This window comes from Ambystoma mexicanum, chromosome 3p (genome assembly GCF_040938575.1).
Source record: "Ambystoma mexicanum isolate Mex_15411 chromosome 3p, UKY_AmexF1_1, whole genome shotgun sequence".
In the NCBI taxonomy this organism is placed as follows: domain Eukaryota; kingdom Metazoa; phylum Chordata; class Amphibia; order Caudata; family Ambystomatidae; genus Ambystoma; species Ambystoma mexicanum.
Window position 1 is genome coordinate 100,297,368 of NC_090925.1, and position 12,342 is coordinate 100,309,709.

The 12,342-nt window shown below is 62.6% G+C and overlaps 1 protein-coding gene across 1 annotated transcript; it reads right to left on the reverse strand.

Annotated features, from left to right (window-relative positions):
* Positions 1–10,912: 10,912 nt before the first annotated feature.
* On the reverse strand, positions 10,913–11,767 carry LOC138579799 (olfactory receptor 1G1-like). The gene has a single exon (XM_069650028.1). It carries the CDS (start codon positions 11,765–11,767, stop codon positions 10,913–10,915), a length of 855 nt encoding a protein of 284 aa, XP_069506129.1.
* Between the last annotated feature and the right edge of the window lie 575 nt (positions 11,768–12,342).

The window sequence follows — 12,342 nt, forward strand, 5'->3', positions numbered from 1 at the left end:
TGGGGGCCTGGTGGAGGGTGCCCCTGGATGCAGAGGGGTGGGGATGCAGGGAGACATGAGTGGGGGCCTGGTGGAGGGTGCCCCTGGATGCAGGGGGGTGGGGGTGCAGGGGGACATGAGTTGGACATGAATGGGGCCTGGTGGAGGGTGCCCCTGGATGCTGGGGGGTGGGGGTGCAGGGGGACATGAGTGGGGGCCTGGTGGAGGGTGCCCCTGGATGCAGGGGGGTGGGGGTGCAGGGGGACATGAGTTGGACATGAGTGGGGCCTGGTGGAGGGTGCCCCTGGATGCTGGGGGGTGGGGGTGCAGGGGGACATGAGTTGGACATGAGTGGGGCCTGGTGCAGGGTGCCCCTGGATGCTGGGGGGTGGGGGTGCAGGGGGACATGAGTGGGGGCCTGGTGGAGGGAGCCCCTGGATGCTGGGGGGTGGGGGTGAAGGGGGACATGAGTGGGGGCCTGGTGGAGGGTGCCCCACAGTGCTGGGGGGTGGGGGTGCAGGGAGACAGGAGTGGGGGCCTGGTGGAGGGGGCCCCTGGATGCGGGGGGGTGGGGGTGCGGGGGACATGAGTTTGGGCCTGGTGGAGGGTGCCCCTGAATACAGGGGGCGGGGGTGCAGGGGGACATGAGTTGGACATGAGTGGGGCCTGGTAGAGGGTGCCCCTGGATGCTGGGGGGTGGGGGTGCAGGGGGTCATGAGTGGGGGCCTGGTGGAGGGTGCCCCTGGATGCTGGGGGGTGGGGGTGCAGGGGGACATGAGTGGGGGCCTGGTGGATGGTGCCCCACAGTGCTGGAGGGTGGGGGTGCAGGGAGACATGAGTGGGGGCCTGGTGGAGGGTGCCCCTGGATGCTGGGGGGTGGGGGTGATGGGAGACATGAGTGAGGGCCTGGTGGACGGTGCCCCACAGTGCTGGGGGGTGGGGGTGTTGGGAGACATAAGTGGGGGCCTGGTGGAGGGTGCCCCTGGATGCTGGGGGGTGGGGGTGCAGGGAGACATGAGTTGGACATGAGTGGGGGCCTCGTGGAGGGTGCCCCTGACTGGTGGGGGTGGGGGTGCAGGGAGACATGAGTGGGGGCCTGGTGGAGGGTTCCCCTGGATGCTGGGAGGTGGGGGTGCTGGGAGACATGAGTGTGGGCCTGGTGGAGGGTGCCCCACAGTGCTGGGGGGTGGGGGTGCAGGGAGACATGAGTGGGGGCCTGGTGGAGGGTGCCCCTGGATGCAGGGGGGTGGGGGTGCTGGGAGACATGAGTGGGGGCCTGGTGGAGGGTGCCCCTGGATGCAGGGGGGTGGGGGTGCTGGGAGACATGAGTGGGGGCCTGGTGGAGGGTGCCCCACAGTGCTGGGGGGGGTGGGGGTGCAGGGGGACATGAGTGGGGGCCTGGTGGAGGTTGACACACAGTGCTGGGGGGTGGGGGTGCAGAGAGACATGAGTGGGGGCCTGGTGGAGGGTGCCCCTGGATGCAGGGGGTGGGGGTGCTGGGAGACATGAGTGGGGGCCTGGTGGAGGGTGCCACTGGATGCAGGGGCGTGGGGGTGCTGGGAGACATGAGTGGGGGCCTGGTGGAGGGTGCCCATGGATGCTGGGGGGTGGGGGTGCTGGGAGACATGAGTGGGGGCCTGGTGGAGGGTGCCCCTGGATGCAGGGGGGTGGGGGTGCTGGGAGACATGAGTGGGGGCCTGGTGGAGGGTGCCCCTGACTGGTGGGGGTGGGGATGCAGGGAGACATGAGTGGGGGCCTGATGGAGGGTGCCCCTGGATGCAGGGGGGTGGTGGTGCTGGGAGACTTGAGTGGGGGCCTGGTGGAGGGTGCCCCTGGATGCAGGGGGATGGGGGTGCTGGGAGACATGAGTGGGGGCCTGGTGGAGGGTGCCCCACAGTGCTGGGGGGTGGGGGTGCAGGGGGGCATGAGTGGGGGCCTGGTGGAGGGTGCCCCACGGTGCTGGGGGGTGGGGGTGCAGGGAGACATGAGTGGGGGCCTGGTGGAGGGTGCCCCACAGTGCTGGGGGGTGAGGGTGCAGGGGGACATGAGTGGGGGCCAGGTGGAGGGTGCCCCACGGTGCTGGGGGGTGGGGGTGCAGGGAGACATGAGTGGGGGCCTGGTGGAGGGTGCCCCACAGTGCTGGGGGGTGGGGGTGCAGGGGGACATGAGTGGGGGCCAGGTGGAGGGTGCCCCACAGTGCTGGGGGGTGGGGGTGCTGGGAGACATGAGTGGGGGCCTGGTGGAGGGTGCCCCACAGTGCTGGGGGGTGGGGGTGCAGGGAGACATGATTGGGGTCCTGGTGGAGGGTGCACCACAGTGCTGGGGGGTGGGGGTGCAGGGGGACATGAGTGGGGGCCTGGTGGAGGGTGCCCCTGGATGCTGGGGGGTGGGGGCGCTGGGAGACATGAGTGGGGGCCTGGTGGAGGGTGCCCCTGGATGCAGGGGGGTGAGGGTGCTGGGACACATGAGTGGGGGCCTGGTGGACGGTGCCCCTGACTGGTGGGGGGTGAGGATGCAGGGAAACATGAGTGGGGGCCTGGTGGAGGATGCCCCTGGATGCAGGGGGGTGGGGGTGCTGGGAGACATGAGTGGGGGCCTGGTGGAGGGTGCCCCTGACTGGTGGGGGGTGGGGGTGCAGGGAGACATGAGTGGGGGCCTGGTGGAGAGTGCCCCTGGATGCTGGGGGGTGGGGGTGCTGGGTGGGGGCCTGCTGGCAGGTGCCCCACAGTGCTGGGGGGTGGGGGTGCTGAGAGACATGCGTTGGTGGGCAGTAGTGCAAGGTGACATGTGGGTTGGCTGGGGAGCATGGGCATGGTGGATGGGCTGCCTGCGGGACATGTGCAGGGTAGTCCCCTATGGTGTGGGCCGCCTGCAGGGGCCGTGGAGGGTGTCGGTTGAACAGCTGGGAGGACCCACACAGCGGATTCAAGTGTAGGACTGCCCGGCACCCCCGGAATCCACGTAGGCTGCTGGATTCGCATGTGGAATTTCACTTGCACCTTGGAATCCACGTACCCTGCTGAAATCGCGTGTGGAACTTCCCGCGCACCTTGGAATACACGTACCCTGCTGAAATTGCGTGTGGAACTTCCCGCACACCTTGGAATACACGTACCCTGCTGAAATCGCATGTGGAACTTCCCGCGCAGCCCGAAATACACCTACCCAGGGCAATCGCGTGTGGATCTTCCCGCGAACCCCGTAATACACGTACTCTGCTGATATCGCGTGTCAGACTACACGCGCAACCCTGATATACACGTACAAAGGCGAATCGCACTGCTGGGGGGTGGGGGGGTGGTAGGAAGTTGTGGGGGCCTGGTGGAGGGTGCCCCTGGATGCTGGGTGGTGGGGGTGCTGGAGACATGAGTGGGGGCCTAGTGGAGGGTGCCCCTGGATGCAGGGGGTGGGGGTGCTGGGAGACATGAGTGGGGGCCTGGTGGAGGATGCCCCTGGATGCTGGGGGGTGGGGGTGCAGGGAGACATGATTGGGGGCCTGTTGGAGGGTGCCCCTGGATGCAGGTGTGTGGGGGTGCTTGGAGACATGAGTGGGGGCCTGGTGGAGGGTGCCCCTGGATGCAGGGGGGTGAGGGTGCTGGGAGACATGAGTGGGGGCCTGGTGGAGGGTGCCCCTGACTGGTGGGGGGTGGGGATGCAGGGAGACATGAGTGGGTGCCTGGTGGAGGGTGCCCCTGGATTCAGGGGGGTGGGGGTGCTGGGAGACATGAGTGGGGGCCTGGTGGAGGGTGCCCCTGGATGCAGGGGGGTGGGGGTGCTGGGAGACATGAGTGGGGGCCTGGTGGAGGGTGCCCCTGGATGCAGGGGGGTGGGGGTGCTGGGAGACATGAGTGGGGGCCTGGTGGAGGGAGCCCCACAGTGCTGGGGGGTGGGGGTGCAGGGGGACATGAGTGGGGGCCTGGTGGAAGGTGCCCCAAAGTGCTAGGGGGTGGGGGTGCAGGGGGACATGAGTGGGGGCCTGGTGTAGGGTGCCCCACAGTGCTGGGGGGTGGGGATGCTGGGAGACATTAGTGGGAGCCTGGTGGAGGGTGCCCCACAGTGCTGGGGGTAGGGGTGCAGGGAGACATGAGTGGGGGCCTGGTGGAGGGTGCCCCTGGATGCAGGGGGTGGGGGTGCTGGGAGACATGAGTGGGGGCCTGGTGGAGGGTGCCCCTGGATGCTGGGGGTGGGGGTGCTGGGAGACATGAGTGGGGGCCTGTTGGAGGGTGCCCCTGACTGGTGGGGGGTGGGGATGCAGGGAGACATGAATGGGGGCCTGTTGGAGGGTGCCCCACAGTGCTGGGGGGTGGGGGTGCAGGGAGACATGAGTGGGGGCCTGGTGGAGGGTGCCCCTGGATGCATGGGGGTGGGGGTGCTGGGAGACATGGGTGTGGGCCTGGTGGAGGGTGCCCCATAGTGCTGGGGGTTGGGGGTGCAGGGGGACATGAGTGGGGGCCTGGTGGAGGGTGCCCCACAGTGCTGGGGGGTGGGGGTGCAGGGAGACATGAGTGGGGGCCTGGTGGAGGGTGCCCCACAGTGCTGGGGGGTGGGGGTGCTGGGGGACATGAGTGGGGGCCTGGTGGAGGGTGCCCCACAGTGCTGGGGGGGTAGGGATGCTGGGAGACATGAGTGGTGGCCTGGTGGAGGGTGCCCCACAGTGATGGGGGGTGCGGGTGCAGGGAGACATGAGTGGGGGCCTGGTGGAGGGTGCCCCTGGATGCAGGTGGGTGGGGGTGCTGGGAGACATGAGTGGGGGCCTGGTGGAGGGTGCCCCTGACTGGTGGGGGGTGGGGATGCAGGGAGACATGCGTTGGTGGGCAGTAGTGCAACTTGACATGTGGGTTGGCTGGGGGGCATGGGCATGGTGGATGGGCTGCCTGCGGGACATGTGCAGGGTAGTCCCCTATGGTGTGGGCCGCCTGCAGGGGCCGTGGAGGGTGTCGGTTGAACAGCTGGGAGGACCCACACAGCGGATTCACGTGTAGGACTGCCCGGCACCCCCGGAATCCACGTAGGCTGCTGGATTCGCATGTGGAATTTCACTTGCACCTTGGAATCCACGTACCCTGCTGAAATCGCGTGTGGAACTTCCCGCGCACCTTGGAATACACGTACCCTGCTGAAATTGCGTGTGGAACTTCCCGCACACCTTGGAATACACGTACCCTGCTGAAATCGCATGTGGAACTTCCCGCGCAGCCCGAAATACACCTACCCAGGGCAATCGCGTGTGGATCTTCCCGCGAACCCCGTAATACACGTACTCTGCTGATATCGCGTGTCAGACTACACGCGCAACCCTGATATACACGTACAAAGGCGAATCGCACTGCTGGGGGGTGGGGGGGTGGTAGGAAGTTGTGGGGGCCTGGTGGAGGGTGCCCCTGGATGCTGGGTGGTGGGGGTGCTGGAGACATGAGTGGGGACCTAGTGGAGGGTGCCCCTGGATGCAGGGGGTGGGGGTGCTGGGAGACATGAGTGGGGGCCTGGTGGAGGGTGCCCCTGGATGCTGGGGGGTGGGGGTGCAGGGAGACATGATTGGGGGCCTGTTGGAGGGTGCCCCTGGATGCAGGTGTGTGGGGGTGCTTGGAGACATGAGTGGGGGCCTGGTGGAGGGTGCCCCTGGATGCAGGGGGGTGAGGGTGCTGGGAGACATGAGTGGGGGCCTGGTGGAGGGTGCCCCTGACTGGTGGGGGGTGGGGATGCAGGGAGACATGAGTGGGTGCCTGGTGGAGGGTGCCCCTGGATTCAGGGGGGTGGGGGTGCTGGGAGACATGAGTGGGGGCCTGGTGGAGGGTGCCCCTGGATGCAGGGGGGTGGGGGTGCTGGGAGACATGAGTGGGGGCCTGGTGGAGGGTGCCCCTGGATGCAGGGGGGTGGGGGTGCTGGGAGACATGAGTGGGGGCCTGGTGGAGGGAGCCCCACAGTGCTGGGGGGTGGGGGTGCAGGGGGACATGAGTGGGGGCCTGGTGGAAGGTGCCCCAAAGTGCTGGGGGGTGGGGGTGCAGGGGGACATGAGTGGGGGCCTGGTGTAGGGTGCCCCACAGTGCTGGGGGGTGGGGATGCTGGGAGACATTAGTGGGAGCCTGGTGGAGGGTGCCCCACAGTGCTGGGGGTAGGGGTGCAGGGAGACATGAGTGGGGGCCTGGTGGAGGGTGCCCCTGGATGCAGGGGGTGGGGGTGCTGGGAGACATGAGTGGGGGCCTGGTGGAGGGTGCCCCTGGATGCTGGGGGTGGGGGTGCTGGGAGACATGAGTGGGGGCCTGTTGGAGGGTGCCCCTGACTGGTGGGGGGTGGGGATGCAGGGAGACATGAATGGGGGCCTGTTGGAGGGTGCCCCACAGTGCTGGGGGGTGGGGGTGCAGGGAGACATGAGTGGGGGCCTGGTGGAGGGTGCCCCTGGATGCATGGGGGTGGGGGTGCTGGGAGACATGGGTGGGGGCCTGGTGGAGGGTGCCCCATAGTGCTGGGGGTTGGGGGTGCAGGGGGACATGAGTGGGGGCCTGGTGGAGGGTGCCCCACAGTGCTGGGGGGTGGGGGTGCAGGGAGACATGAGTGGGGGCCTGGTGGAGGGTGCCCCACAGTGCTGGGGGGTGGGGGTGCTGGGGGACATGAGTGGGGGCCTGGTGGAGGGTGCCCCACAGTGCTGGGGGGGTAGGGGTGCTGGGAGACATGAGTGGTGGCCTGGTGGAGGGTGCCCCACAGTGATGGGGGGTGCGGGTGCAGGGAGACATGAGTGGGGGCCTGGTGGAGGGTGCCCCTGGATGCAGGTGGGTGGGGGTGCTGGGAGACATGAGTGGGGGCCTGGTGGAGGGTGCCCCTGACTGGTGGAGGGTGGGGATGCAGGGAGACATGCGTTGGTGGGCAGTAGTGCAACTTGACATGTGGGTTGGCTGGGGGGCATGGGCATGGTGGATGGGCTGCCTGCGGGACATGTGCAGGGTAGTCCCCTATGGTGTGGGCCGCCTGCAGGGGCCGTGGAGGGTGTCGGTTGAACAGCTGGGAGGACCCACACGGCGGATTCACGTGTAGGACTGCCCGGCACCCCCGGAATCCACGTAGGCTGCTGGATTCGCGTGTGGAATTTCACTTGCACCTTGGAATACACATACCCTGCTGAAATCGCGTGTGGAACTTCCCGCGCACCTTGGAATACACGTACCCTGCTGAAATTGCGTGTGGAACTTCCCGCACACCTTGGAATACACGTACCCTGCTGAAATCGCATGTGGAACTTCCCGCGCAGCCCGAAATACACGTACCCAGGGCAATCGCATGTGGAACTTCCCGCGAACCCCGTAATACAAGTACTCTGCTGATATCGCGTGTCAGACTACACGCGCAACCCTGATATACACGTAAACAGGCGAATCGCACTGCTGGGGGAGTGGGGGGTGGTAGGAAGTAGTGGGGGCCTGGTGGAGGGTGCCCCTGACTGGTGGCGGGTGGGGATGCAGGGAGACATGAATGGGGGCCTGGTGGAGGGTGCCCCTGGATGCAGGGGGATGGGGGTGCTGGGAGACATGAGTGGGGGCCTGGTGGAGGGTGCCCCTGGATGCAGGGGGGTGGGGGTGCTGGGAGACATGAGTGGGGGCCTGGTGGAGGGTGCCCTCATAGTGCTAGGGGGTGGGGGTGCAGGGGGACATGAGTGGGGGCCTGGTGGAGGGTGCCCCAAAGTGCTGGGGGGTGGGGGTGCAGGGGGACATGAGTGGGGGCCTGGTGTAGGGTGCCCCTGGATGCAGGGGGGTGGGGGTGCTGGGAGACATGAGTGGGGGCCTGGTGGAGGATACCCCTGGATGCTGGGGGGTGGGGGTGCTGGGAGACATGAGTGGGGGCCTGTTGGAGGGTGCCCCTGACTGGTGGTGGGTGGGGATGCAGGGAGACATGAATGGGGGCCTGGTGGAGGGTGCCCCACAGTGCTGGGGGGTGGGGGTGCAGGGAGACATGAGTGGGGGCCCTGGTGGAGGGTGCCCCTGGATGCAGGGGGGTGGGGGTGCTGGGAGACATGAGTGGGGGCCTGGTGGAGGGTGCCCCACAGTGCTGGGGGGTGGGGGTGCTGGGGGACATGAGTGGGGGCCTGGTGGAGGTTGCCCCACAGTGCTGGGGGGTGGGGGTGCTGGGAGACATGAGTGGTGGCCTGGTGGAGGGTGCCCCACAGTGATGGGGGGTGCGGGTGCAGGGAGACATGAGTGGAGCCTGGTGGAGGGTGCCCCTGGATGCAGGCGGGTGGGGGTGCTGGGAGACATGAGTGGGGGCCTGGTGGAGGGTGCCCCTGACTGTGGGGGGTGGGGATGCAGGGAGACATGCGTTGGTGGGCAGTAGTGCAAGGTGACATGTGGGTTGGCTGGGGGGCATGGGCATGGTGGATGGGCTGCCTGCGGGACATGTGCAGGGTAGTCCCCTATGGTGTGGGCCGCCTGCAGGGGCCGTGGAGGGTGTCGGTTGAACAGCTGGGAGGACCCACACGGCGGATTCACGTGTAGGACTGCCCGGCACCCCCGGAATCCACGTAGGCTGCTGGATTCGCATGTGGAATTTCACTTGCACCTTGGAATACACATACCCTGCTGAAATCGCGTGTGGAACTTCCCGCGCACCTTGGAATACACGTACCCTGCTGAAATTGCGTGTGGAACTTCCCGCACACCTTGGAATACACGTACCCTGCTGAAATCGCATGTGGAACTTCCCGCGCAGCCCGAAATACACGTACCCAGGGCAATCGCATGTGGAACTTCCCGCGAACCCCGTAATACACGTACTCTGCTGATATTGCATGTCAGACTACACGCACAACCCTGATATACACGTAAACAGGCAAATCGCACTGCTGGGGGAGTGGGGGGGGGTGGTAGGAAGTAGTGGGGGCCTGGTGGAGGGTGCCCCTGGATGCTGGGTGGTGGGGGTGCTGGGAGACATGAGTGGGGGCCTGGTGGAGGGTGCCCCAGGATGCAGGGGGTGGGGGTGCTGGGAGACATGAGTGGGGGCCTGGTGGAGGGCGCCCCACAGTGCTGGGGGGTGGGGGTGCAGGGAGACATGAGTGGGGGCCTGTTGGAGGGTGCCCCTGGATGCAGGGGTGTGGGGGTGCTGGGAGACATGAGTGGGGGCCTGGTGGAGGGTGCCCCTGGATGCAGGGGGGTGGGGGTGCTGGGAGACATGAGTGGGGGCCTGGTGGAGGTTGCCCCTGACTGTTGGGGGGTGGGGATGCAGGGAGACATGAGTGGGGGCCTGGTGGAGGGTGCCCCTGGATGCAGGGGGGTGGGGGTGCAGGGAGACATGAGTGGGGGCCTGGTGGAGGGTGCCCCATAGTGCTGGGGGGTGGGGGTGCTGGGGGACATGAGTGGGGGCCTGGTGGAGGGTGCCCCACAGTGCTGGGGGGTGGGGGTGCAGGGAGACATGAGTGGGGGCCTGGTGGAGGGTGCCCCACAGTGCTGGGGGTGGGGGTGCAGGGGGACATGAGTGGGGGCCTGGTAAAGGGTGCCCCACAGTGCTGGGGGGTGGGGGTGCTGGGAGACATGAGTGGGGGCCTGGTGGAGGGTGCCCCTGACTGGTGGGGGGTGGGGGTGCTGGGAGACATGCATTGGTGGGCAGTAGTGCAAGGTGACATGTGGGTTGTCTGGGGTGCATGGCCATGGTGGATGGGCTGTCTGCGGGACATGTGCAGGGTAGTCCCCTGTGGTGTGGGCCGCCTGCAGGCGCCGTGGAGGGTGTAGAGGGAACAGCTGGGAGGACCCACACGGCCAATTCACGTGTGGGACTCCCCGGCACCCCCGAAATACACGTAGGCTGCTGGATTCGCTTGTGGAATTTGCCGCGCACCCGGAGTACATGTACCCTGCTGAAATTGCGTGTGGAACTTCACGCGCACACCGAAATACACGTACCCTGCTAATTCACGTGTAAAACTTCCCCCGCACACCGAAATACACGTACCCTGCTAATTCACGTGTGAAACTTCCCACACACCCCGAAATACACGGACCCAGGGCAATCGCGTATGGAACTTCCCACGAACCCCGTAATACACGTACCCTGCTAATTCACGTGGGAAACTTCACGCGCACCCCGGAATACACGTGCCCAGGCCAACTTCCCGTGAACCCCGTAGTACACGCACATGCTATTTTTCACACAGCGGGTGTCCGTGTTTGTCGGTACCCCTGTGCATCTCATTTGTCCTAGAGGGCCACTGTATGGACCATTCATCAGAGCTGTATATGGGTGCTTTTTGTTAGCGCACATTTTGGCGCACATTTATTTCAGGCGCAGGGATGCTACCGCCTGCTTTCTTGTGGCGTACTTGTTTGGCCCTGTGCGCGTCTTTCACCGTGCGCTGGTTTGCCCTATTCGATTCCATGAATCCGGGTTGTAGGCGAGCGTGTGGCGTTCCGCGCACTTGCCTCCTGTACTTCCCCCGTGACGCCCATATTTTCACGGGTTGTTCCCCATTCCGAGTGTTCCGCCCCGTGTTCCGCCTACTTTTGTGATGTGCGCCGGGCTATGTGCGATTTCGCAGTGGCCGTGGCGCACGCTGTTGGATGACCTGTGCGCCGGCGTGCGCCGCGCGCTTTTTCAGCGCATATCCAATGTTTTTCTCGCGCACGGACTTCCATGAATCGATGTGTGCTGGTTTCCCTGCGATTTTCGCAATTGCACTGCGATTTTCGCACTTTTACTGCGAATTGCACGTTTTGGCACCTCTGCGCGGGAATTTTCGCCGCACATTAATTCCATGAATCGACCAGTTAATTTCCCAATCAAAATTGAACCCTTGATTCAAAAAAGGAATTTCACGGTTGTCTTAATATGGTTAGTAATACAGAAGATTGACAAATATGGGTAAATATTGTTCCAACAGTTTTGACATTTTATTTCATTTGGTAGTAAATCATGCTTCAAATAAATAAACTAGTAAATAGTAGGCATTTCTTATCTTCTATGATGAATTCTTATTCTTTCTTAAAGCTTTTTTTAGCTCTGTATTTTTTAGACTGTATATAACAGGATTACAAACTGGAGCAATAGCGATACATGCCAAAGAAGATATCTTGTTGTCTGAAAATGTTGATGCTGGTCTCAAATAGGTAGCAAAGATAGACCTGTAAACAAGAAAAACAACAGTCAGGTGAGAGGCACATGTGGAGAAGGCCTTGCGACGTCCAGTGACAGTCCGGATCTTCAGGATGGATGAGATGATGTTGATGTAAGATGTAATAATTAAAACAAAGGACACCATTGTTATTAAGGTGCCGAGGATGTAGGTCAGTAATTCAATAGTGAGAGTGCTGCTACACGAGAGCTTCATCAGGACTGTCATATCACAGAAGAAGTGGTTGATTGTGTGGCTCTCACAGAAGGAGATCTTTGACATTTCTATGGTGTGGCCAATTGGTTCTATAAGCCCCATTAGCCAGCATGCAACAGCGAGCCACAGACACACAGGCTTATTCATAATGGTCATGTAACGTAGTGGATGGCAGATGGCAACATAGCGATCATAAGCCATGACTGTGAGGAGGTAAAATTCTACTTCTATCATGGCAAAAAAAAAGTGCATCTGTATCAGGCATTGAGAGAAGGAAACCACTGTGCCCTCCTGGAAGAATGTGGCCAGCGTTGGTGCAAATATGACTGTGGTGAGAGAAATGTCAACGAAGGACAAATTTGTGAGAAAGAAATACATTGGAGTCTGCAGCTGTGAGTTAGAATAAACTGTAGCAATGATCAACAGATTTCCCACACAGGTTGCTAGGTATAGCATTGAAAATGCAGCAAAAAGGGGCACTTGCATCTTCGGAAGATGAGAAAACCCCAAAATTAGGAAATATGCGGAGGAGTTCAGATGTTCACCTTTCATTTATCCAGTAATGCCGGAATGCTCGAAAAAAAACATTCTGCAGAACAGAAGAAAGCATAATTGTTGCAACAGTGCTTCAAATCATTTATTTCCACCATGGAAAACAAAACTGTTTGACAAATAAATTATCATTATTCAATTAAATAAATGTTTTTTAGCTGCATTACATGGGGATTTGTACCGCAGTGTTGCCATTTTTTGTAATACTATATGCATTAACTGACACTGTTTTCCACATGATAACTATCATGTTTCAGACGTGCCGATAGCACCAAATCAACCCTACTCGACTTAAAACGTTACATATTTAAGATCATGGAGAACGGTAATACAGCTATGCTTGTGCTACTGCTTCTATCCCCAGCTTTTGATTTAGTGGATCACACCATACCTGCGGATACACTACGTAGCAGAGCTCATTTCTCCTTTCTTGCATGACGTAAGACTTGGGTATTTTTCAATGAAGCTAGGGCAGAAGAGTTCACTGTAACATGCCGTGTCCCACAGGG

What these genes read in the sequence shown, in the direction of transcription:
- LOC138579799 (XM_069650028.1), bottom strand. Translation starts at nt 11,767, where the DNA reads ATGCAAGTGCCCCTTTTTGCTGCATTTTCAATGCTATACCTAGCAACC.